At 48.6% G+C, this 26940-nt stretch overlaps 1 protein-coding gene across 1 annotated transcript in view; it reads left to right on the forward strand.

Moving 5' to 3' along the window:
- HDGFL2 (HDGF like 2) overlaps nucleotides 1-26940 on the forward strand; it is an 84593-nt gene that overhangs the window by 26781 nt on the left and 30872 nt on the right. Inside the window, exons 9-14 of the mRNA XM_030218719.1 lie at nucleotides 7879-8173; nucleotides 8576-8673; nucleotides 9015-9085; nucleotides 9881-9951; nucleotides 10244-10345; nucleotides 18461-18671. Of these exons, the coding sequence (XP_030074579.1) occupies nucleotides 7879-8173; nucleotides 8576-8673; nucleotides 9015-9085; nucleotides 9881-9951; nucleotides 10244-10345; nucleotides 18461-18671 (848 nt within the window). The remainder of the gene's footprint in view (nucleotides 1-7878; nucleotides 8174-8575; nucleotides 8674-9014; nucleotides 9086-9880; nucleotides 9952-10243; nucleotides 10346-18460; nucleotides 18672-26940) is intronic.

Raw genomic sequence — 26940 nt, forward strand, 5'->3', positions numbered from 1 at the left:
GAAGTGTTGGCACCCTTTCAAAAGGGAGCCTGTATTTGTTCTCAACCCTAACAAAAAGCTGGGGGCAGAGGGAAGAGATTCTGTACGAATGTGTGCATCTGATGTCAATATCCCTGAATGGTTGGGCATATCCAAAGTGCATGAAATAATGTATTCTCTATCGCCCTGTAAGCACTACACTGAGGAGACAGGATGCACCCAGCATGGAATGTCTGTCTCAGATAAAAAATAAGCTCTTGTTAGAAAGAGGTATTCCCTATACCGAGCATTATAAATTATCTGTGGGATTAGGCGTATGATTTTAGATAAAGCATCCTCCCTCAAATGATGGTGCAGTTCCAAATTCCATCTCGCCACAATGAGGACATGAGATTTTTGAGGCATCAGCACAGTGAGAGATTTATGAAAACAAGGCACCTGAGTGGATGTAAAAAAGAATTGCATTTGGGTGACCATGTTCAAAACACACCCCATATGTAGAAGCTGAGACTTGTAGTGGGCGATTTTATAAATATGCACAGAAATTTCCTGGGTGTGGGGACAACGTACCAACAATACTGTCATACAGTTTGAAGGTGCTGGTTTTGCTTGGCATATCTGCAGTGCAAAAATAACCCTTGTCTGCCCCATTCCTGAAAAACTGAAGAATGAATTTGTGGGGTGAAATTCAAATTCCCCTCTAAAGGTAGAAAATCGGTATTAATGGGTATCTTATGCCAATGTTTGAGTAACTTCTGCCAGGCTGCACGCATAGATTTAAGTAGAACCATAAGTTCGAAGATGGGGTCGTGCCTGGCGCATGCAGAAGATAGTGAGGGTGTAGTGGATGAAAAAGCCCCCTTTCCATAAGCCAGGGAGTATAAACCTCAGTCTCAAATACCCAATCTCTAAGGTGCCTAAAGAGACACGCCAAATTATACTGGTGGAGATTGGGGATCCCCAATCCACCCGCTGCCCAGGGCCCATAAAACAAATCCATGTGTACCTTCAGCTTCCGCCCTCTTCAAATTAATCTACTTACCACCCGGTTGAAGGCCTTAAATATCCCACTTCAGTTCCCAAAGAGGAAACTGTTGAAATACATATAACCAACGCAGAAACAAAGACATACGATATAAAACTAATATTCCCATGGACAGAGAGGGGTAAAGAGCTCCATATTGTCAACTATTGTTTAGTAGAGCACATTAACTTCTTAATGTTTACTGAATAGCTCCAGAGGGTCAAATACGTAAATTGAGTTCTTCGAGGACAAGCAGGCTGCTTGTTCTCACTGATGGGTAACGTCCACGGCAGCCCCTCCAATCGGAATCTTCACTAGCAAAGTCCTTTGCTAGCCCTCGCGCGCCCGCGGCCGTCTTCCCGCCTGAAACCGGCTCGAGCCGGCCAGTCTTCTTTTGTCCGCACTCAGTACGGTCGTGTTTTCGCCGTGTAGAGCCCCGGAAAGTCGACCTCGCGCGTCCTTTGTCTTCGACGTGTTGTTTTTTCTTCGGAAAATCCTTTTCGTCGTCGGGGTAGGCCTCTTTTCGGCCTCAGTCGAGATTTTTCTCCCTCAAAGTTTTGGTGCTCATTTTCGTCATTTCGGATTTTGATTTCGCCGGCGTGATTTTTCCGCCCATGACATCGAAGCCTTCCAGCGGCTTCAAGAAGTGCACCCAGTGCGCCCGGGTTATCTCGCTCACTGACAGGCACGCGTCGTGTCTTCAGTGTCTGGGGGCCGAGCACCGCCCTCAGGCCTGTAGTCTGTGTTCCCTTTTGCAAAGGCGACTCAGGTAGCGAGATTGGCCCTGTGGAACGTTTTGATCTCGGGCTCTTCGTCGGCATCGGCACCGGGGGTATCGAGTGCATCGACGTCTTCAGCGTCCAGAGCTTCATCCTCGGCTGCCAGTGCATCGAGGCATCGGCCCTCTGCATCGGCGCCGAGACATCGGATAGCTGCATCGACGTCGGTGGTACCGGGACCTCGTCTGCTGATGTCGTCGGACGGTGGTGCATCGTCAGGAGTGCAGGTGAGGGCTGTCCATTCCCCTGCTGGTGGCGGTGAGCCTTCGGGTGGGTCTCCCCCTACCCTGAGGGCTCCTGCGGTACAGCCCCCCCGAGACCGACCCTCCTTCGGCCTCGGCCCCGAGGAAGCGACGCTTGGATTCTACGTCCTCCTCGTCGGTACCGGGAAGCTCCGGTGACATGCTTCGTTCCAAGAAATCGAAGAAGCATCGTCACCGGTCCCCTTCCCGTGTCGGTACCAGAGAGCTCTGGGTCGCCGAGGGAGTCGGCACCCAGTAGGCATCGGCACCGAGAGGACCGCTCACCCTCTGTTCAGGAGGTGTCGATGCGCTCCACTCTGGACAGCCCGGAACAGCCTCCACGCCCGGAACAGGTTCTGACGTCGACGCCCGCATCGACTTCCATGCCTTTCTCCGCAGCCGCTCTGAACGAGAGCCTCCGGGCCGTTCTCCCAGAGATCCTGGGAGAGCTGTAGCGCCCTACCCCTCCGGTACCGGCGGTGCTTGCGCCACCGGTACCGTCGAGCGTGGCGCCGGCTGGTCCATCGCCCGAGGTGAGGTCTCCGGCGTCGGTGCCGCGTGCGGTGCCGGCTGCCGTCGCCTCCCAGGAAGGCTCCCCGACTACGTCGGCGGAGGGAGCTTCGCCGATGCGGGCGAGGGAGTCTACCTCTCGACGCCCCCATCGTGGACGTGGCTCCACGGAGTCGAGTCGGGCGAGGTTGCAGACACAGGTCCGTGAACTTGTGTCTGACACCGAGGGTGAGGCCTCGTGGGAAGAGGAAGAAGGCCCCAGATATTTCTCTGACGAGGAGTCTGAGGGTCTTCCTTCCGATCCCACTCCCTCTCCTGAAAGACAGCTTTCTCCTCCTGAGAGTCTGTCTTTCGCTTCCTTTGTCCGGGAGATGTCTACGGCCATCCCCTTCCCGGTGGTTGTGGAGGACGAGCCCAGGGCTGAAATGTTTGAGCTCCTGGACTATCCTTCTCCACCTAAGGAAGCGTCCACTGTTCCCTTGCACCATGTCCTAAAAAAGACATTGCTTGCGAACTGGACAAAACCCTTAACTAATCCCCACATCCCCAAGAAGATCGAGTCCCAGTACCGGATCCATGGGGACCCAGATCTGATGCGCACTCAGTTGCCTCATGATTCTGGAGTTGTGGATCTGGCCCTAAAGAAGGCTAAGAGTTCTAGGGAGCATGCTTCGGCGCCCCCGGGCAAGGACTCTAGAACCTTAGACTCCTTTGGGAGGAAGGCCTACCATTCTTCTATGCTCGTGGCCAAAATTCAGTTTTACCAGCTCTACACGAGCATACACATGCGGAACAATGTGCGGCAGTTGGCGGGCTTGGTTGATGCTCTCCCCCCCGAGCAAGCCAAGCCTTTTCAGGAGGTGGTCAGGCAGCTGAAGGCGTGCAGAAAATTCCTGGCCAGAGGGGTGTATGACACCTTTGATGTTGCGTCCAGGGCCGCTGCTCAAGGTGTGGTGATGCGCAGGCTCTCATGGCTGCGTGCCTCCGACCTGGAGAATAGAATTCAGCAGCGGATTGCGGACTCGCCTTGCCGTGCGGATAATATTTTTGGAGAGAAAGTCGAACAGGTAGTAGAGCAGCTCCACCAGCGGGACACCGCATTCGACAAGTTCTCCCGCCGGCAGCCTTCAGCTTCTACCTCTACAGGTAGACGATTTTTCGGGGGAAGGAAGACTGTTCCCTACTCTTCTGGCAAGCGTAGGTACAATCCTCCTTCTCGACAGCCTGCGGCCCAGGCTAAGCCCCAGCGCGCTCGCTCTCGTCAGCAGCGTGCGACTCAGCAAGGCCCCTCGGCTCCCCAGCAAAAGCAAGGGGCGAGCTTTTGACTGGCTCCAGCAGAGCATAGCCGCCATCCAAGTGTCAGTGCCGGGCGACCTGCCAGTCGGAGGGAGGTTGAAAGCTTTTCACCAAAGGTGGCCTCTCATAACCTCCGATCAGTGGGTTCTCCAAATAGTCCGGCAAGGATACACCCTCAATTTGGCCTCAAAACCTCCAAATTGTCCACCGGGAGCTCAGTCTTACAGCTTCCAGCACAAGCAGGTACTTGCAGAGGAACTCTCCGCCCTTCTCAGCGCCAATGCGGTCGAGCCCGTGCCATCCGGGCAAGAAGGGCTGGGATTCTATTCCAGGTACTTCCTTGTGGAAAAGAAAACAGGGGGGATGCGTCCCATCCTAGACCTAAGGGCCCTGAACAAATATCTGGTCAAAGAAAAGTTCAGGATGCTTTCCCTGGGCACCCTACTTCCCATGATTCAGGAAAACGATTGGCTATGCTCTCTGGACTTGAAGGATGCCTACACACACATCCCGATACTGCCAGCTCACAGACAGTATCTGCGATTTCAGCTGGGCACACGACACTTCCAGTACTGTGTGCTACCCTTTGGGCTCGCCTCTGTGCCCAGGGTGTTCACAAAGTGCTTGGCTGTAGTAGCAGCAGCACTTCGCAGGCTGGGGGTGCACGTGTTCCCATATCTCGACGATTGGCTGGTGAAGAACACGTCCGAGGCAGGAGCCCTGCAGTCCATGCAGATGACTATTCGCCTCCTGGAGCTACTGGGGTTTGTGATAAATTACCCAAAGTCCCATCTTCTCCCGGCGCAGAGACTCGAATTCATAGGAGCTCTGCTGGATTCTCGGACGGCTCGCGCCTATCTCCCAGAGGCGAGGGCCAACAACTTGTTGTCCCTCGTCTCGCGGGTGCGAGCGTCCCAGCAGATCACAGCTCGGCAGATGTTGAGATTGCTGGGCCATATGGCCTCCACAGTTCATGTGACTCCCATGGCCCGCCTTCACATGAGATCTGCTCAATGGACCCTAGCTTCCCAGTGGTTTCAGGCTGCTGGGGATCTAGAAGACGTGATCCACCTGTCCACGAGTTTTCTCAAATCCCTGTATTGGTGGACGATTTGGTCCAATTTGACTCTGGGACGTCCTTTCCAAATTCCTCAGCCACAAAAAGTGCTGACCACGGATGCGTCTCTCCTGGGCTGGGGAGCTCATGTCGATGGGCTTCACACCCAAGGAAGCTGGTCCCTCCAGGAACGCGATCTACAGATCAATCTCCTGGAGTTGAGAGCGATCTGGAACGCTCTGAAGGCTTTCAGAGATCGGCTGTCCCACCAAATTATCCAAATTCAGACAGACAACCAGGTTGCCATGTACTACGTCAACAAGCAGGGGGGCACCGGATCTCGCCCCCTGTGTCAGGAAGCCGTCAGCATGTGGCTCTGGGCTCGCCGTCACGGCATGGTGCTCCAAGCCACATATCTGGCAGGCGTAAACAACAGTCTGGCCGACAGGTTGAGCAGGATTATGCAACCCCATGAGTGGTCGCTCAATTCCCGAGTGGTGCGCCAGATCTTCCAAGCGTGGGGCACCCCCTTGGTGGATCTCTTCGTATCTCGAGCAAACCACAAAGTCCCTCAGTTCTGTTCCAGGCTTCAGGCCCACGGCAGACTGGCATCGGATGCCTTCCTCCTGCATTGGGGGGAGGGCCTGCTGTATGCTTATCCTCCCATTCCTCTGGTGGGGAAGACTTTGTTGAAACTCAAGCAAGACCGAGGCACCATGATTCTGATTGCTCCTTTTTGGCCGCGTCAGATCTGGTTCCCTCTTCTTCTGGAGTTATCCTCCGAAGAACCGTGGAGATTGGAGTGTTTTCCGACCCTCATCACGCAGGACGAAGGGGCTCTTCTGCATCCCAGCCTCCGGTCCCTGGCTCTCACGGCCTGGATGTTGAGAGCGTAGACTTTGCCTCTTTGGGTCTGTCAGAGGGTGTCTCCCGCATCTTGCTTGCTTCCAGGAAAGAGTCCACTAAGAGGAGTTACTTCTTTTTATGGAGGAGGTTTGCCGTCTGGTGTGACAGCAAGGCCCTAGATCCTCGCTCTTGTCCTACACAGACCCTGCTTGAATACCTTCTGCACTTGTCTGAGTCTGGTCTCAAGACCAACTCTGTAAGGGTTCACCTTAGTGCAATCAGTGCATACCATTACCATGTGGAAGGTAAGCCGATCTCGGGACAGCCTTTAGTTGTTCGCTTCATGAGAGGTTTGCTTTTGTCAAAGCCCCCTGTCAAGCCTCCTACAGTGTCATGGGATCTCAATGTCGTTCTCACCCAGCTGATGAAACCTCCTTTTGAGCCACTGAACTCCTGCCATCTGAAGTACTTGACCTGGAAGGTCATTTTCTTGGTGGCAGTTACTTCAGCTCGTAGAGTCAGTGAGCTTCAGGCCCTGGTAGCCCAGGCCCCTTACACCAAATTTCATCATAACAGAGTAGTCCTCCGCACTCACCCTAAGTTCTTGCCAAAGGTTGTGTCGGAGTTCCATCTGAACCAGTCAGTTGTCTTGCCAACATTCTTTCCCCGTCCTCATTCCTGCCCTGCTGAACGTCAGCTGCACACATTGGACTGCAAGAGAGCATTGGCCTTCTATCTGGAGCGGACACAGCCCAACAGACAGTCCGCCCAATTGTTTGTTTCTTTTGATCCCAATAGGAGGGGAGTGGCTGTGGGGAAACGCACCATATCCAATTGGCTAGCAGATTGCATTTCCTTCACTTACGCCCAGGCGGGGCTGGCTCTTGAGGGTCATGTCACGGCTCATAATGTTAGAGCCATGGCTGCGTCGGTAGCCCACTTGAAGTCAGCCTCCATTGAAGAAATTTGCAAAGCTGCGACGTGGTCATCTGTCCACACATTCACATCTCATTACTGCCTGCAGCAGGATTCCCGACGCGACAGTCGGTTCGGGCAGTCAGTTCTTCAGAACCTGTTTGGGCTTTAGGATCCAACTCCACCCCCCGAGGGCCCTGTTTGTTCTGTTCCAGGCTGCACTCTCAGTTAGTTGGTAAATTTTTTAGGTCAATCTCAGTTATGTCCTCGCCGTTGCGAGGCCCAATTGACCATGGTTGTTGTTTTGAGTGAGCCTGGGGCTAGGATACCCCATCAGTGAGAACAAGCAGCCTGCTTGTCCTCGGAGAAAGCGAATGCTACATACCTGTAGAAGGTATTCTCCGAGGACAGCAGGCTGATTGTTCTCACAAACCCGCCCGCCTCCCCTTTGGAGTTGTGTCTTCCCTTGTATCTCTTTTGCTACATATGAGACTGGCCGGCTCGAGCGGGAAGACGGCCGCGCATGCGCGGTGCGCGCGGGCGCGCGAGGGCTAGCAAAGGACTTTGCTAGTGAAGATTCCGATTGGAGGGGCTGCCGTGGACGTCACCCATCAGTGAGAACAATCAGCCTGCTGTCCTCGGAGAATACCTTCTACAGGTATGTAGCATTCGCTTTGTAGCCCAAGACAAAGGAAAAGGACCCACCCAGTCTCTCTGTATCGGAATAGTCGGCAATGCCTCTGATTTTATCCATGTTCAACCTGAACCCCGAAAACTCCCTGTATTCCTGAGAACTCTTGTAGTGTCAGGAGAGACATGGAGGGGGGAGACCAGATGTACCAAAAGATCACCGGCAAAAGCCAAAATCTTAAAAACATTTATTTGCTAAAATGAACTTAAATTGAAGAGAGATTTGTGCAGAAGGTAATGGAAGCATCAGAATATCAGGTGCTTTTCTACTAGCAGTGGATAGAATTGTTTGACTTTTATTTACAAGTTCTAATATCTGTTTTGTCATGAAGAGAGCTAGATTCTTTGCAGGCTGGACTGACAGCAGACTTAGCCAAAAACGGTGATGCACATGATTTGCAAACCGCATAGCGCCTTTCTTTAGACAATACCAAGAAATATCATCTGCCTCTTCATTGGCTAATTCTTCTGTTGCCCCAGTACAAACTATCAGAACCTATAAAACTCCAGATTCTAGTGTGACGACCTCCTTCCCTTCAGTGACAGTGACAGTGATGTGGACCGAATCAGTGAGTGGAAGAAACGGGATGAAGAACGACGTCGAGAGATAGAGGAACGGCGGAGGAAGGAACAGGAGGAGGAGCTCCGGAGACTGCGAGAGTTGGAGAGGGAAGAGGAGGAGAAGAAAAAAAAAGAGAAAATGGAGAAGGGGAAAGACAGTGATAGCGACAGCAGCAGCGGCGGTGATGATATGAAGGAAGCCGTGTCTGCCAAGAAAGGGAAGAGGGTTCGAGCCAGAGACCCATCTTCCTCCTCTTCGGACTCAGAAAAACAGGTGAGGGGGAGAGAGGACATGGGACATTTGGAGGAGCCCAAAATATATGTTGAAGGAGAAATGCTTCTGCCTGTCCAGTAACTTGGCTATAGCATTATATATTGGAGCACAGGAGACCTGAATCCTGTCTTCCTGCAGAGCAATTACCAAGTTAAGGGGTTTGAGCTGTATTGGAGGCAGAGGCGGAGGAGGCCTGCCACTGCAGGGGTTACTATTGTCATTGTGTTTGGTCTTAGAAGAAGCTTCTTTTCAAGCCCTCAGCTGGCAAGCTCCTTCATCTGGTGACCTTGTCCTACCCATGATTTGCCTTGTTTGCCAGCAGAGTTGCCCCTCAAGGGAGAGAATAGGTTTCAAATTTGTCCCAAGTTACTGTGCCTCACCTGTCGTGTTGTATATTTTAAGGTGAAGACGCCAGTGAAGAAGCAGCAGTCCGAGTCAGCAAGGAAACCAAATCAGAAGGAAAAGAGAGGCCGCACTGAGGGGGAAAAAACCAGAAGCAGGTCAGGGATCTACTGAACATGGTGGGAGTAGGGGTTAGTGAGAGAAATCCCAGCTGTACACATTCCTTTTACTGTCTCCTAGGGGCGTGGGGTGAGAGAAACCAAATTGCAGGTCAGGGATTCTCTGACGCATACATACAACATGGGGGAGAGAAACCCGTTGATAGGTCAGGGCTGCGTTGAAACAAACGTGGAGCTGGGAAATTCTGATTCCACTGCTGGGGAAAGTAAGAGGTAGGGTTGGAGTTTAGTGAACCCCGAGATATGGATTGGAGAGAGAAGTAAAAAAGAAGGTGACTCCTTTCTCTCTTGCTGATGCCCCTGTGATCTGTGTTTTTCAGACCTCCAAAGGTGGATAAAGCAAGGAAAAAGCCTGACCCAGTTTCTGACAAGAGAGTTGAAAAAAAGAAAGGTGAGAGAGTAGATACTGATGCATGGTGGGCTGAAAAGGAAGAGCAGAGGGTCTCAGTTGTGTAGCAGAATATTGAGGAATAAACACAATTACAGCATGACTGATGCCATACCATTCTAAGTATCCATCTGTTGCCAACAGTTCCACTATAAAGTCCAAGGCATTCCATTTTTCCTGCCACTCCAACAGCATTGTTTAATGGCTAGTCCTGTCCTCTGCCAAGCATGAGATGGCAGCTTTGAAGCACTGTGGGACCGATGCTTAGAGCCCAACCAAACCCAGGAGCTTTGCTGAAACCGACTCTGTGACCGAAATTGGCTGCTCAATTTTGGTAGAAACAAACTGACCCACACCTGACCAAAAAAGCTCCCCCCCAATCGAACTCTATCTCCCTTAGGAAGCCCTGGTGATCTAGTGACTTCTTTGGGGAAGGAACGAATCCCACTCGTTCCTGTCCTATACCACTGCTCCGTCTCAATGCCTGCCGACACTATAATGGGAGGTCCCTGCAGCCATTTTGTGATTGGAGCTAGCACAGGCAGTAGTCTTGGCAGCCATTGAGATGGAACAGCAACACTGGGCAAGAATGAGTAGGATTTGTTCCTTCCCTCCAAAGAGGCCACAAGACCATCAGGGCCTAAGGATGATGATGATGGGGGGTGGGGGGGTGGGGCGATAGAGTTTCATTTTTGACCGAAACCTGAACCTGGATTTTGGTCCGGTTTCAGTGCCAAATCTGAAACTGAAATTCGGTCAGCCTCTAATGCTTAAGTCTTAATTCTTCTAATTCCCTAGAGCCATCTGTGGAAGAGAAGCTGCAGAAACTCCACAGCGAGATCAAGTTTGCACTGAAAGTCGATAATCCTGTAAGTACAAATGAAGGTTTAGATGGGATAGTGAGGGCAGTGCAGAACTGTTTTTGGTAGATGGCAGATGACAAAGTTGTTAAATCTTGTATGAGTGGCATATGTAGAATGCAGTTTTGTACCTCCAGTATTTGAAGCCTTCAAAATCGTGTATGTAGTTTTTTGAACTTTGTGAGGGTATTGGTATGGCAGCTGAGCTGCAACATGTGGACTGTCAGGATCACTGCTGACTGGGGGGTGGTGGTGTCTTCCATTTTGTCTTTGAGTTAACTATGTTTTATTTTTTGGTAAGGATGTTGAGAAGTGTTTGACAGCCCTAGAAGAGCTTGGAAATCTACAGGTTACATCTCACATTCTGCAGAAGAACACAGATGTGGTGGCCACACTGAAAAAGGTATACATGGTCTTGTTCGAAACAAGTTGCATTACAATCCCAAATATAATTGGGTGGGAGAAAAAAAGCTCTCAGAAGCCCTTGCAGAAATTAATAATGAAATATCTCGGCAGATTAAACTTAATCTTTCTTTCATTGGTCATAAAAAAAAAAGCCGTTTTTATAGTCTATCAAAAGTGCTTATATAATCTGTCAATATGGAGCCATCTCTTTAGCAGCTAGACATCATGCTGAATGATCATGCCAAATAAGAAAAGCTAGTTTGGGAAACAAAAACATGCTGGTTTAATGAAAGTGTAAAAAAAAAAAAAAAAAGGAGTTTGATTTACACCCCTGAAGAAGCCTGAAAGTTGTTTGGTGAAACGGCAGCCCTGTTGGGTCTAAAGGTAAGATTTCCTAGCTCCGCATTGATAGTTTTTATACTCGGCACAGATTATATGAGAGAGAAATATTCGGAATTGGAATAAAGATTTAAATTGCACTTATTAGGTTTACAGTTTGTGTAGGAATTTGATAGATGATATATGATTGTTGTAGTTCTTTTTTTATAATCTTTTCTAATATTTATTATTTAGTTATTGTGAATCGCTATGATGGTACTAACCCTTTAGCTGTATATCGAGAATAAAGAAACTTGAAATTATATAAATGGTTCTGTGAGGGTTTTTTATTTTATTTTTTTTTAATGAACATCCAAAATATCAGCCCACACGTAAACAGTAAGTCTTTGTATGGAAATCCACTATCTTGATAGACACATAGGGAACTTAATTACACAAACATATATCCAACAAAAAATCTGAAAAAAAAAATGTGAAGAGAAAAAGGTCTCGGAACAAAACATTGTCCAATAAAGAACAGACTACAAGCACGTACATCACTCCACAAATTCCCCAACAATAGCTAAATGGATATGAAGCCTAATCTGAGATATTTCATTATTAATCTCTTTAAGGGCTTCTGAGGTCTTCTTTTTCTCCTGTCCAATTATATTTGTAGTTTCAGATTTTTCTAGGATTTTTTTGATCTGTCTTCTGGTTTTCTATAGTTAACACTATAAAGGAGAAGCTATCCGAGGAGTAACTGGCTTATTTGAATCTTCTAACAGTTACTCAGTAAAGGGTGCAAGGTTTAAAGAAAAAAAAAATTGTGGTTCATTCTAATTTTTAAATTTTTTCCAAAATGTTTGGTATTTTCTGTTTTGTTTCACCTATTTGTTCTTTCTCTGAGGACAAGCAGGCTTATAGATTCTCACAATTGGGTGACACCGACATGCATCACCTGGTCCAGGACTTATGAAAAGCATTAGTAGAGCTTTGTGGAGTGTGAGGCACGCTCCACTGTGCATGCACAAGTGCCTTCCCACCCACTGCGAGAATGCAGTCTCTGTTCTTTTTCTACCATGGTGAAGAGAAGGTGTTTTTTTTTTTTTTTACAACAACCTCACTTTTGCTTGGACCAAAGAGCTTTTTTGTGCCTTTCGGCGATTTTTTTTTCGTGGAACCCCCCCTTTTAAAAATATTTTTCTTTAGTTTCTAGTTTTTTGCCCAGTTTTAAGTTTCCTTTTGACTTTGGCCAGGATCTTGCCCTTCATTGTTGCCATGCCGTGCCCCTTTTTCAGACACCATCGCTTTGCTTTGCTTAATTTAGCATAGGAAGTTTTTTCCTTCCATATTCATGAAGGTTCTCAGTGGCTTTAAACGCTATACCCGGTGCAATCGGACGATCTCTGGGAAAAACACCCATTCTTGGTGTCTTCAGTGCCTCGGGCCCGACCATAGCTCCGCTAACTGCTTTCCTATGAAGAAGAAGACCCAGAGAGGCTCAACAAGAGAGGATTGTCCGGTTTCTCAACATCATCAAGGTCAGAGGCGTTTGCAACGATGTCAAGCATCGCACCGGGAGCATCATTAAGCATGGCTGCTGCTACACCCTTAGACATTGGGAGCAGTGAAGCATCGAGTGGGTCTCCACCTGCCTCGAGGCCTCATATTGTGTAGGACCCCCGGGACAGTCCATTGTCATTTGACTTCATCGGCACTGAGGAGCCTGGATGACAAGCTTTGGGTGAAGGTCAAGAAGCATCGCCATGGATCACCCTTGACGCAAGGTGCCGGGAGCTCTGGGGCATTGAAGGATGTGTCACCCTAGAAGCATCGGTGCCTGGAGGACCGGTCTCCCGCAGCCAAGACCCAGCTCCTGCATTGACCCCAGCAGTTCTGCAATTGCTCCTGAGCTGGCATCTGTCTTCCCTCTGCAATGCTGTGTGTCGGCATTGGGGGTGCTCGCGCCTACCCTGCCTTCCATTGCGGCCCTCTGCCTGTGGTGTGGCCTCTGACATAGAAGCCACATACGACTCTGTTGTCTACTGCCACCCAAGCCAGCACTCCCTCGACGTCAGTGGAAGAAGCGTCGCTGGAGTTGAGGTGACTTCTCGACAGACATAACGCCACGTTGGGACAGGTTCGGTCTCTACACTCCCACCAGGAGGTATTGTCTGACACTGAAGAAGAGTGCTCATGGGATTTAGAGGAGGATCCAAGGTACTTTTCCTCCGATGAGTCCTGTGGAATTCCCTCTGAACCCTCCCCTCCACCTAAAAGGAGAAAGTCTCCTCTGGAGAGCCTTTCATTCTCTTCTTTTGTCAAGGAAATGGCTGATGCCATTCCATTTCCTTTGGAAGTGGAGGACGAGCCCAGGACCAAGATGCTCGAGGTCCTGGACTACACGTCTCTTCCTAGGGAGGCTGTGATTGTCCCTCTCCATGAGGTACTCCAAGAAGTCTTCATTAGGAATTGGGAGTCCCCTCTCAGTCCTGGTCATACCCAAGAAGATCGATACCATGTACTGGATCCACAGTACACCTGGTTTTAATAAGCTTCAGTTGCCTTACAGTTCCATGGTGGTGGAATCCTACTACTACTACTATTTAGCATTTCTATAGCGCTACAAGGCGTACGCAGCGCTGCACAAACATAGAAGAAAGACAGTCCCTGCTCAAAGAGCTTACAATCTAATAGACAAAAAATAAAGTAATCAAATCAATTAATGTGTACAGGAAGATGGAGAGGAGGTTACAAGTGGTTATGAGTCAAAAGCAATGTTAAAGAGGTGGGCTTTCAGTCTAGATTTAAAGGTGGCCAAGGATGGGGCAAGACGTAGGGGCTCAGGAAGTTTATTCCAGGCGTAGGGTGCAGCGAGACAGAAGGCGTGAAGTCTGGAGTTGGCAGTAGTGGAGAAGGGAACAGATAAGAAGGATTTATCCATGGAGCGGAATGCACGGGAAGGGGTGTAGGGAAGGATGAGTGTGGAGAGATACTGGAGAGCAGCAGAGTGAGTACATTTATGGGTTAGTAGAAGAAGTTTGAACAGGATGCGAAAACGGATAGGGAGCCAGTGAAGCGACTTGAGAGAGGTAATATGAGTAAAGCGACCGTGGCAGAAGACGAGACGGGCAGCAGAGTTTTTTGAACCGATTGGAGAGGGGAGAGGTGACTAAGTGGAAGGCCAGCAAGAAGCAGATTGCAGTAGTCTAAACGAGAGGTGACAAGGGTGTGGATGAGGGTTTTGGTAGAGTGCTTGGAAAGAAAGGGGCAGATTTTACGGATGTTGTAAAGAAAGAAACGACAGGTCTTGGTGATCTGCTGGATATGAGCAGAGAAGGAGAGAGAAGAGTCAAAGATGACCCCAAGGTTTCGAGCTGAGGAGACAGGGAGAATGAGAGAGCCATCAACAGAAATAGAAAATGGGGGGGAGCGGGGAGGTGGGTTTGGGGGGAAAAATGAGAAGCTCAGTTTTGGTCATGTTTAATTTCAGGTGGCGTTGAGACATTCAGACAGCAATGTCAGACAAGCACGCTGAAACTTTGGTTTGGATGCAAGGTGAGATATCAGGGGTAGAAAGGTAGATTTGGGAGTCATCATCATAGAGATGGTAGGAAAAGCCATGGGATGAGATTAATGAACCAAGGGAAGAAGTGTAGAAGTGTAGAATCTGCTCTCAAGGGTTCTGGGGACTATGACTGTGATAACAATTGAGATGATGCATGAACAAATTTAATAAGAATAAATAGAATTAAAATATTAAAAAGTTACACAGGGGTTTTTTAGTCGATGATGACTTTTGTGTGTGCATGCAACTAATAGCTCTGAGTTGTTGCTGCAACAGTTGAGACTTTTCCCCTCATAGACACTACGAAACTGCTTGTTTTGGTTTTTGAGATTATCAATATTAGCGAGCAGCACCGATCTGTGTGTGGTATTTGGACAAAAACAATACCCCGGCCAACAGACTGAGCAGGATAATGCAACCACATAAGTGATCTCTCAATATGGACATAGCCCGCAAGATCTTCTGACCATGGGGCACCCCCTTAGTAGATCTTTTTGCCACTCAGATCAACCACAAGGTCCCTCAATTCTTTTCTAGGCTTCAGGCCTGCGACAGACTAGTGTTGGGTGCCTTCCTCCTCACTTGGGGGACAGGTCTTCTGTATGCTTATCCTCCCATACCTCTAGTGGGGAAAATTTTGTTGAAACTCAAGCACGGACGCGGAACCAAGATTCTGATCTCGCCCTACTGGCCGCGACAGATATAGTTCCCTCTACTTGTGGAGTTATCTTCCGAAGAACCGTGGGGATTGGAGTGTTTTCCAACCCTCATCACACAGAACGAAGGGTCTCTTCTACATCTCATCCTCTAGTCTCTGGCTCTTGCAGCTTGTATGTTGAGAGCCTAGAATTCACTTCCTGGGTCTCGCTGGCTTCCAGGAAAGACTCCATTAACAGGTGCTATTCTTTCAAATGGAGGAGATTTGCTGTCTGGTGTGAGAGCAAGGCCCTAGGTCCCCTTGCTTGCCCTACACAGACCCTGCTTGAATAACTTGTACACTTATCAGAGTCTGGTCTCAAGACCAACTACGTAAAGGTTCACCTTAGTGCAATTAGTACTTACTACTACTACTACTACTACTACTACTATTTAGCATTTCTATAGCGCTACAAGGCATACGCAGCGCTGCACAAACATAGAAGAAAGACAGTCCCTGCTCAAAGAGCTTACAATCTACTTCTTATTAGTGTGTAGGGTAAGCCCATTTCTGGTCAGCCTCTAGTTTGCTTCATGAGAGGTTTGCTTTTGTGAAAGCACCCTGTCAAACCTCCCCCATGTCATGGGATCTCAATATCATTCTCACCCAGCTGATGAAAGCTCATTTGAGCCACTGAATTCCTGCCATCTGAATTTCTTGACCTGGAAGGTCATTTTCATGGTGGCTCTTACTTAAGCTCATAGAGTCAGTGAGCCGCAGGCATTAGTGGTGGATGCAACTTATATTAAGTTTCATCACAACAGAGTAGTCCTCCATACACACCCTACGTTCTTACCTAAAGTGGTGTCGGTTCCATCTGAACCAGTCATTGTCTTGCCAACATTCTTTCCCTGACCTTATGCCCATCTTGGCAAAAGCACCTTGCACACCTTGGATTGCAAGAGAGCATTGGCCTACTACATGGAGCGGACCAAATCCCACAGACAGTCCACACAACTTTTTTTGTTTCTTTTGATCCCAACAGAATGGGGGGTCACCATAGGGAAATGCACCATTTCTAATTGTCTGGTAATCAATAAAAATAAGATGATACCTTTTTTATTGGACATAACTTAATACAATTCTTGATTAGCTTTCGAAGGTTGCCCTTCGTCAGATCGGAAATAAGCAAATGTTGGTAGATGGCAGTATATATAAGTGAAACATCAAAGCATTTCAGTGACAGTCTAACAGGATGGGGTGAATAGGTGAGAGACAGGAAGAGTCGGGTGGATGAGGGACAGGGAGATATGCATGGAGACAGGAGGGTGACAAAGTTATGGTTTATAATGGGCTAGAAAACCCAGATCTAAGTCCTGTCTGGTGGGTGTCAAAATATTTAATCATTCTGACTTCAAAGGTCTTACGTTCCTGTACTGTTTTAAAGTTCCCTTTCAGGATTCTTACCATGAAATCACTGGTACAGTGTTCTGATTTTGTAAAGTGCTGCCCCACAGGCGTGACATCTTTATTTGTACTAGCATTTTTCATATGGTGTCTGTGTAAATTAAATCTCTTCTTTAGCATCTGACTTGTTTCTCCAATGTAGTAGCCTTTGTTGCATTTTTTATACTGAATGATATATACCACATTGGAAGATGAGCACATGAAAGATTCCTTAATGTTGAATATTTTTCCTTTGTGAATGACTGTGGGTTCCTGTGAAATGTTTTGGCATAGTTTGCAGCTGGATATATTGCAAGGATGTGTGCCATTCTTTTCTTTTTGAGTCTGTATTGGGAGTTTACTTCTAATTAGCTTGTGTTTTAAGTTGGGTGGTTGTCGGAAGGCCAGCACTGGTGGAGATGGAAATATCTCTTTCAGTAATTCATCCTCCTGGAGTACAGGCTGCAGGTCTTTTATGATTTTTCTTAATTTTTCCAGCTCTGGGTTGTATGTCATTATAAGGGGGATTCTGTCTGTGGGAGGAGGCTATATTCTTGGAGATTATTTTGGGGTTGTAGCCTTTCTGTTCGAAGGCTGCAGTCAGGATTTCAAGGTGTCTGTCTCTGTCCCCTGGGTCAGAGCAGATACAGTGGTATCTTCTGGCTTGGCTGTAAATAATTGTCTGGTAGATTGCATTTCCTTCACTTATGCCCAGGTTGGGCTAGCCCTAGAGGGTCATATCACAGCTCACAATTTCAGAGCCATGGCTACATCGGTAGCCCACATGGAGTCAGCCTCTATTGAAGAAATTTGCAAGGCTGTGACGTGGTCTTCACACATTCACATCACACTATTGCCTTGAGCAGGATACCCGACGTAACAGTCGGTTCGGGCAGACAGTGTTGCAGAATCTGTTTGGGGTCTAGAATCCAACTGTACCCTCCTAGGCCTGTCTTATTCCGTTCCAGGCTGCACTCTCATTCGGATTCTATATAGTTTCAGATTAATCACTGTTATGTCCTCGCCATTGCGAGGCTCAGTTGACCAATGTTTGTTTATGGTGAGCCTGAATGCTAGGGATTCCCCACTTGTGAGAATCTATAAGCCTGCTTGTCCTTGGAGAAAGCGAAGATACTTACCTGTAGCAGGTATTCTCAGAGAACAGCAGGCTTTATATTCACAATCCCACCCACCTCCCCTTGGAGTTGTCTCCTTTTTTATTTTTACTTTTTTTGGTGTATAAAACTGAGGAGACTGCGTACTCGCAGCGGGTGGAAAGGCACTCGCACGTGCGAGGTGGAGCAATGTCTCACACTCCACAAAATCTACTTATGCTTTTTATAAGTCCCAGACTGGGCGATGTGGATCGGTGTCACCCACTTGTGAGAATATAAAGCCTGCTGTCCTCGGAGATTACCTGCTACAGGTAAGTATCTTTGCTTTCTGTGTGCATTGTATATGCACTAGAACTTTTTTTAAAGAACACAAATAGATTTTTATGTGCATTAATTCATAGATGTAGAAGTGATTTGTATGCACTTAAATGTTTAGGTGCCCAAATGCGCACACCCTTATTACTCAGTACACAAAAAACAGAAGTATAATGTTATCAAGATAAGATTTTACATTAGTGCCTCAAGAAAAATAGAGAATAGCCTACACCCCTTAATTGCCCCTTCCACCATACCTCTTCCTGGCCAGAGTCTGCAGTGGTTTCTCCCCCTCCTTTAGCACAGCTCTGTACTTGCTCTTCTTGCACCCTTTTCTGTTGAGGTATGATATGGTGGTGCTGAGGGGCAGACATTGTATAATAATGTTCAGGTAGTAAATGGAAGAGAAGCAGGTTTTGAACCATGGAAGCTAGGGTTGAAATCCCACTTCCCCCACTGACCTTGGGCAAGTCTGTTCACCCATAGATCATAAGCCCACTTGGATGGGGAAATAACTTGTTACCTGAATGTACCCACCTTGAGCTCAGATTGTAGAAAGCCAAGAAATAAATTTAAAACCCCAAACCAGCTGGGCTGGGTTTCATACCAGAGGTGTTTGAAAAAATTCTAGTATGAAGTTTCTGCTCTGTTCTTTATTTGTCTTTCTGTCTAAATGTCTGTGCATGCTTTTCTGTCCACTTGCGGCACCAGATTCGCCGCTACAAAGCCAACAAGGACGTGATGGAGAAGGCTGCTGAGGTTTACTCGCGCCTGAAATCCCGTGTCCTGGGACCAAAGATGGGGCCACTTCAGAAAACAAACAAAAACAGCATGACGGAGAAGGACAAAGCAGAGAAAAACGATGAGAAGCTGACAGGCGAGGAAGTTGAGAATGAGACAGAGAGGAAGGAAACCAGTGCAGGTAACCTGCAAACCAGCAACCCCTCATAGCCATCCTGTGGCAGCAGCTCCTGTGAAAGGGTTTCCACTGACTTCATATCTCACTTTGAGTATGCAGAGAGGACGCTTGAGCAAAGGAGAGCTTGAGTACATACTTCTATCACTGAAAATGGCAACATTTATTTTTACAGCTGAAGGTCAACTTACAAGTTGTAGGTCATACTTTTGTATTGGACTAACTTAATGTTTCCTTAGTGTTCTCCAGACTAGTCCTGAACTTATGGGTGTGTTATCCATCAACCAGTAAGTGGCGGTAGAGAATACAGAATTGTACTGTGCTCTGTATTAGTGGTTATTAGCTCAGTCCTCAGTGGCCACCTGGCCATTTGGGTTTTCAGGATGTGCATGAGAGAGATTTGCATTCAGTGCCTTCTTAGTATGCAAGTCTCTCTCATGCATATTCATTGTGGATATCCTGAAGACTGGGTTGAAAACCACTGCTCTATATGACCTGTGTTCCGCTCCCACATTCCAGTGTTTTTGCATCTCCAGCAGGTGAAAGTGAGATGGTCTGCAGCTCCTGGACTAATTAAACAGGCTAGCCTCTGGTCCAGTTAGTCAAGTGGCTCCCAGGTATAAGTGACAGAGAAAGTACCTGCAAATGATGAACTAAACCACTTTGGTTGTACCACAGAAAGGCGGTATATCAAATCCAGAACACCTAATATATCGCCTATTTATTTATTTATTTTTGTGCATAATGCATTCTCTTTTTGCAGGACATACCCACCAGCTCTGAGGCTTTTGTATTGGGCCCAGATTTATTTTCTTGTAACAAAACTTCAAGAATGTACTTTCTTAGATAGTCTGACAATGGCTGCTCTCCCCCTCCTTTGAACTGAAGTTTTTTAAAAAACCTGAATGAGGGTAGAATGAGCCGTTTTAGCCTTTAGCAGCTGTGAGAGAGGGACTAAACTCTTGAAATTTGAGTGGCGGTAAATTTCTGCCTGCTTTCATCGCTTCAGGAAGGGGAGAGTTGATCTCTGCTCTGTGGGGAATTGTTTGCTATCCTGCTCTGCACACTCTTATCCACAGTGGGAGTTAATGGGTTGCTGATGTTTTCTATTCTCATCATAGCTGTCTTTCCTTGTCACTTGCAGTAGATGAATGCAGGAAGTAGTGGTTGTCCGCCTACCAGCAGGTGGAGATAGAGATAAACTAAAGGCAGTGATGCCAGACGGCCAGCTCCTTCCTCAGTTAGTATGTCTCTATCTTAGCAGGTGGTGGATGGCTTTTTCTTCAGCTCCTGGGCCCAAGGCCTCTAAGGGTGCGCCTGGGCCGGTGGCCAGTTTGAGACGGGGGTGGCGGACTGGTGGTGTCCCCTTTGGCAGCATACGCAGTTGCTGGGTCCCTGCTGCACCTCAAATTCCCTCTGAACAGGCTTTTGCTGTTCCTTTCCTTCCCTGTTTGTTTCTGCCTTTTCAAAAAAAAAAAAAAAAAAGAGAAACAGAAGCACAGGGAAGTGTGTTTTTGCAGAGAGCAGGTTTGTGTTACTGCTGTCAGTCCTGTTTTCTGTTGCCTGCTTGTCTGAGCCTGCCTTGAAGTGGAGTTGGAGAGTTTTTTTCCTTCGGCTCAGCTGTCAGTTCCCGCGCTTTCCCGGTCCGGGGTAAGTCCTGCTGGGTTCCTGTTGGGGGGTGGGCGATGGTAGCAGAGGCGGTAAAACACTGTTCCCGATGCGGGAAACGGCATTCGGCAGCAGGCCTTTGCAGCGCGAATTGCGCTGATTTGGCGGGACTCGATGGAGCGGGGGGGCCCCCCTCGAGAGTGTGCTTTCCTGCCCGGAGCCTGGCGATTCTCACGCCATTTTGCGATCGGTCACTGAGCCGGACTCCGGTAGCGGTTTTGGGCAAGGCTTTTTCTCCGCTGGTAGGGGAGTCGGAGGGGGGGGCCGTCAGGCACTGTGGACGGTGGTGCAGGTGCCATGGCTTCGACCTCCTCCGTTGCGGGGGAGGGGTTTTCGCTAGAGTTTATTTTGCTACTCCATCAGGCGTTTTTGTTGAAAAGGGCCTTGTTTCCCCCCCCCCCCCCCCCCCCCCCCCCCTCATGGGGCTGCAACAGCTTTGGCCTTTGATCCTCTCAGGGCATCTGGGGGTAACCAAGAGATTTTGGGTTTTTCCCCAGAGGATTTCTCCTCCCTTAAAAAGCCTAGGCTTTTTTTGGTGTCTGAGGAGGGGTCCTGCATACAGTCGCCTGCAGCTCCCTCCGTGGTGGCTCTCTCGGAGCAGACAGGGGTAGAGGACATGGAGGACGGTGTCCTCACTGACCAACCGGAGGACTCTTCCGCCGTGAGGATTTTCTATAAGGAGGAGTTGTCCTCCTTTATCTCTCAGTAGCTGGAAGCCCTGAATATAGAGGACCCTGAGGTTGCGGCTTCTCAGGCGGTCAACCCCAAGATGGCTAGTACCAGACAACCTTCTAAGGCCTTTCCGGTACATGAAGCTATTGATATTAAAGAGTTGATTTCGGCCCAGTGGGCGGATCCGGATGGGGGGGCTGAAAGTAGCCAGGGCTATGGCCAGGCTGTATCCGGTTTCAGCGGACCGTTTAGAGCAGTTTGCTCTACCTAGGGTGGATAACCTGGTGACGGCGGTCACTAAGAAGACTACTTTTCCAGTGGACGGTGGTGTGGCACTTAAGGATAAGCAAGACAGACGGCTAGAGGCCTCTGTAAAACGCGCCTTTTAGGTGGCTGCTTTGACACTTCAAACTTCTGTTTGTAGTTCTTATGCGGCTAGAGCTTGTCTCATGGCTCAGATTCTGTCATGGCTGGCGTACTTGGCGGATGCCTTGTATGATTTGGTCTGTGCTTCGGCCAAACTCATGGCCTTGACTGTTTCCTCTCGGTGTCTTCTGTGGCTCCGTCATTGGACCGCAGATATGGCCTCTAAGCAACAGCTCATTAAATTGCCTTTCCGAGGGAAATTGCTTTTTGGGGAAGACCTAGAAAAGATTTTTAAAGATTTGGGAGATTCCAAATCTCAACGTCTTCCGGAGGATAGACCCAAGTCTTCTTCCAGACAGGGAGCCTCAAGGTCACGTTTCAGAGAGACGCGATGGTATCGCTCGGGGCGGTCCAACGCAGCCTTTCAGCGTCCTCGTTTTGGGCAGCGTTCTTCCTTTCGCAAAGAGAAGCATCCGGCTGGACGCCCCTGTCATCAGGGGGCTGCTTCTCGGGCCTCCTAGTGATGGGGCGCAGGTTCACTCGGGAGGAGAGCAGATTGGTGGTCGGCTTTCTCTGTTTCTTCCAGAGTGGGCCAGAATTACTTTGGACCAGTGGGTCCTCGATGTGGTGCGAGAGGGTTACAAGCTAGAATTCTTCTCTCCCGTCACAGACTTCTTTCTGGAGTGCCGCTGTGTATTGCGGGCCAAGAGGACAGCGGTTCTGCAGTGCTTGCGAGACCTGCTAAGGATAGGGGCTATCGTGCCTGTTCCTCCTCTCGAAAGGCGCACAGGTCGGTACTCCATCTTCTTTGTGGTTCCAAAGAAGGGAGGGGCTTTACGGCCTATTCTCTATCTCAGAAAAGTAAACCAGTTTTTGCGGGTTCGTCACTTCCGCATGGAGACATTAAGGGCAGTTATTGCTGCTGTTCAACCAGGCGAGTTTTTAATGGCTTTTTTTTAAAGCTTACTTGCACATTCCCATTTGGCAGCCCCATCAGAGATTTCTCAGATTTGCGGTGCTGGGTCAGCACTTCTAGTTTCGGGCCCTTCCTTTCGGAATGGCCACTGCCCCACTGGTGGCGTTCCTGCGGAAGGAGGGGATTCGAGTGCATCCATATCTCGACGACTGGCTGATTCAGGCGACGACAGCAGAGGAGAGTCGAGTGGTCACCGACCGAGTGATTGCGGTGTTGCAATCCTTAAGTTGGGTGGTCATTATGGACAAGAGTCATCTGGTTCCTACTCAGTATGGAGTATCTTGGAGTGCAATTCGATACGAAGCGGGGGAAGGTGTTTCTCCCCGAGGGGCGAAGGATCAAATTGCTTTCTCAGGTACAGACCCTATTGAGTCATTGCGCTCCCCAAGTGTGGGACTATGTTCAGCTCCTCGGTTCCATGACGGCGACCTTGGAGGTTTATTCCATGGGCAAGGGCTCACATGCGGCCTCTTCAGAATTTCCTTTTGAGCAGATGGTCGCCGACGTCGCTGGATTATCAACGACACCTTCCTTGGTTGAGCAGGGCCAGGGACAGTCTCGCATGGTGGCTCTAGTCAGCCAGTTTGCAGAAGGGTGTTTCTCTGGCGTCTCCCAATTGGTTGGTAGTTGTGACAGATGCCAGCCTTGCGGGCTGGGGAGCCCATTGTCTTCATCGAGTAGCCCAGGGATCGTGGACCCCTCTAGAAGCGACTTGGCCGATAAATCATCTGGAGTTGTGAGCAGTCGTGAATGCGCTACGGAGTTTTCATGACCTTCTGCAGGGACAGGCGGTTCGTGTATTCTTGGACAACACCATGACGGTGGCCTACATCAATCGGCAGGGGGGGGGCACTCGCAGTGGAAGCGTCCCGTCTTCTAGTATGGGCGGAAGCGCATGTTCAGAGTCTGTCGGCAGCGCACATTGCGAGTCAAGACAATGTTCAAGCGGATTTTCTCAGCCGGACTCTTTTGGACGCAGCAGAATGGACGCTGTTGGACTCGGCTTTTCGACTGATCTTTCAACGTTGGGGAAGACCAGTAATGGATCTCATTGCCATGGCTTGCAATGCCAAAGTTCCCCAGTTTTTCAGCCGCAAATGGCAGCCAGGATCCGCAGGATTGGGCGCTCTTCTCCAGTCATGGCCGGAGCAACAGCTACTGTGTTTTTTCCTCTGTGGCCTGTGATAGGGAGAGTTCTTTGCTGCATAGGGCGGCATCGGGGGCCGGTCGTTCTAGTGGCCCCAGACTGGCCTCGACGGCCGTGGTATGCGAATCTCGTTCGAGCACTCTCGGAGCCACCATTGCGACTTCCGGTGACTCCCGATCTGCTGCATCAAGGGCCAGTTCAGATAGAAAATCCCTCCCGCTTTGGTCGTACGGCCTGGCTATTGAGAGGCGGCAGTTGAGGAAGAAGGGATTTTCAGGACCAGTTATTGCCACTCTTTTGGGGGCACGAAAGCAGCGTACGCGCGAGTGTGGAAAGCTTTCTTGGCATGGTGTGCTTTGCTTGCTGAATCACCTTTTCAGGCAGACATTCCGGTTATTCTGGAGTTCCTTCAGCATGGTCTTCAAAAGGGATTGGCGTATAATTCCCTTCGAGTGCAGGTGGCTGCACTAACTTGTTTTAGGGGCAAACTGGACGGTTCCTCTTTAGCAGCTCACATTGATATGGTCCGTTTCCTACGCAGGGCTCTTCGGCTTTAGCCTCCTCTGCAGCAGCCATGCCCGGCATGGCATTTGAATGTGGTACTGCGAGCCCTCCAGACCCCACCGTTTGAGCCGTTGAATAAGGTTTCTGAGAAGGATCTAACACTTAAGACTGTTTTTGGTGGCCATTGCTTCGGCTAGGAGGATTTCTGAAATTCAGGCTTTGTCTTTTAGAGATCCTTTTTTGCAGTTCTCTGAAGCAGGGGTGTCGATCCGGACGGTGCAGTCGTTTCTACCTAAAGTGGTTTCGGCTTTCCATGTCAATCAGGCAGTTTATTCTGTCTGTTTGTTCTGTTCTGTCTGTCCTAATTAGATTGTAAGTTCTGTCGAGCAGGGACTGTCTCTTCATGTTCAAGTGTACAGCACTGCGTACGTCTAGTAGCGCTTTAGAAATAAGTAGTTGTAGTTTATCTTCAGTCTTTTCAAAGAGAGGATTATGTGGGGGAGTTTGCCTCGCTACGTTTCCTGGACGTGCGGAGAGCCTTGTTTTGGTACTTGCCGATCTCTAATGAGTTTCGACGCTCGGGTCATCTCTTGTCAGGATCGAAAAGAGGTGAGGCGGCTTCTAAGGCTTCCATTGCTCACTGGATTAGGGATGCCATTGGAGCGGCGTATCTGCTACAAGGGCGGGCGTCTCCAGTGGCCCTGAAGGCGCATTCTTCTCGGGCACAGGCGGCTTCTTGGGCGGAGGCGGAGGCCTTATCTCTTGAAGAGATTTGTTGGGCGGCTACTTTGGTGTCCTGTCATACTTTTGCGAAGCATTACAGGCTAGACATGTCTGCTCGAGAGGATGCGAGTTTTTGGGGCGGGAGTGTTGGCGCGGGGAGCATCGGTTTCCCACCCTACTTAAGGAATGCTTTGGTACATCCCACTAGTTCCTGGATTCATCTGCTGCAAGTGACAAGGAAGGTAAAATTGTGTCTTACCTGATAATTTTCTTTCCATTAATGCAGCAGATGAATCCAGGATCCCTCTCTAGTTCAGCTAACGTTTTTTTCATTTTCTGCGCAGTATGGCTATTTTTTCCTTCCAGGTTCTCTTTTGCAGAGTTCAGACAGATATGGGAACACGGAAAGGATTCCGATTTCTGGATCAAGTTGCAGTTATTTCGAAGTTCTTATTTGGTTCTCTGTTTTTCATAGTGAGGATGGTTTCTGGTTGTTGTTGGTTTCATATTTTTGGCCTTGGCAAATGCTTACGAATGACATACTAACTGAGGAAGGAGCTGGCCGTCTGGCATCACTGCCTTTAGTTTGTTTACCTCTATCTCCACCCACTAGTTCCTGGATTCATCTGCTGCGTTAAAGGAAAGAAAATTATCAGGTAAGACATAATTTTACCTTCTGATCCTTGCTCCCTTCATAACTGTTCCCACTGAAATGATTAAATGGTGTGTAGTTTCAACAGGCCAGGCAGGAGAAGGCACATTGAGGGTTTCTTAATCTAGCACTGTTTCTCTTATTCAGCCGGCTTCTTCTGTAGAGACTATCCACTGTCTCCTCATGAAAACAACAGGAACAGTGGCCATTTTGGGCACCTGTGCAGACTCTAGCATGGTGCCTCCGCAGCTTCAGGTCTATTCACTTGTGGGACAGGCAGACTCTTTTGGCATTTCTGATTCCCAGTCTGAAACTGGGATTGCTCCTGCTCCAGTTAGGTCAATAAACCAGCAGGATTTAAGGTAGGCCAGGGAGAAGCTCTTGTTGTGGAGGTGAGGGATTGGGTGCTGTTTTGGGGGCATAGGCTAGTTTCAGCCAAAACCAAGTGACTAATTTTGGCCAAATACAAAAAACCTGGCTCTGGTTCGCCTGTACTTCATCTGGTAGTATGAGTGCATATTCCATCAGTCTGGGCTGGTCTAAAGGAAAGTAAACTAACAAGTAAGACCTAATTTCTCCATATTGATCTAGACACAGAGAACCTGGAGAAAGTTCAGGTAGCTTGGTTGGAGGCAGGCTTGGCATATATGGCAAATGCTTCTATGATACCCGGACCTTGGCTCGTTGGATGGCTTTTAGTTACAGCTTGTCAACTGCTCTGGGTAAGAAACTGGTCAGCAGATGTAGCTTCCAAGGCTCACCTGGTTAAACTTCCATGTAGAGGCAAGTTGCTGCTTGGAGATTTGAGTAAATTTGAAGATCTGGGGGAACCTAAGCTGCAAAGGCGCCTGGAAGATAAACCTAAGTCTTCCTTTTGGTCTGCTTCATCCAGATGAAAATGCAAGGATGCTAAGTGCTACAGATCAGGTTGTCCTTACTATTGCCAGTGGTCTCGCTTTCAGCCTAGACAACCTTCCTTTTACATGGACAGAAAATTTGGTTCCCAGTCAGCATGGTCAACATGCATGTGCTGGCCAGCAATAGGGTGCAGGTCCATTCCTTGAGAATTCAATGGGGGTTGGAGGAAGTGACAGGTGGAATGGTAGCCTCAGGACTAAGCTCTAAGCGACCCCAATGCTAATCAGTACCCCAATGCTAATTGATATGATACATAAGTACATAAGTAGTGCCATACTGGGAAAGACCAAAGGTCCATCTAGCCCAGCATCCTGTCACCGACAGTGGCCAATCCAGGTCAAGGGCACCTGGCACGCTCCCCAAACGTAAAAACATTCCAGACAAGTTATACCTAAAGATGCGGAATTTTTCCAAGTCCATTTAATAGCGGTCTATGGACTTGTCCTTTAGGAATCTATCTAACCCCTTTTTAAACTCCGTCAAGCTAACCGCCCGTACCACGTTCTCCGGCAACGAATTCCAGAGTCTAATTACACGTTGGGTGAAGAAAAATTTTCTCCGATTCGTTTTAAATTTACCACACTGTAGCTTCAACTCATGCCCTCTAGTCCTAGTATTTTTGGATAGCGTGAACAGTCGCTTCACATCC

Source organism: Microcaecilia unicolor, chromosome 11 (genome assembly GCF_901765095.1).
Source record: "Microcaecilia unicolor chromosome 11, aMicUni1.1, whole genome shotgun sequence".
NCBI classification, from domain to species: Eukaryota; Metazoa; Chordata; class Amphibia; order Gymnophiona; family Siphonopidae; genus Microcaecilia; species Microcaecilia unicolor.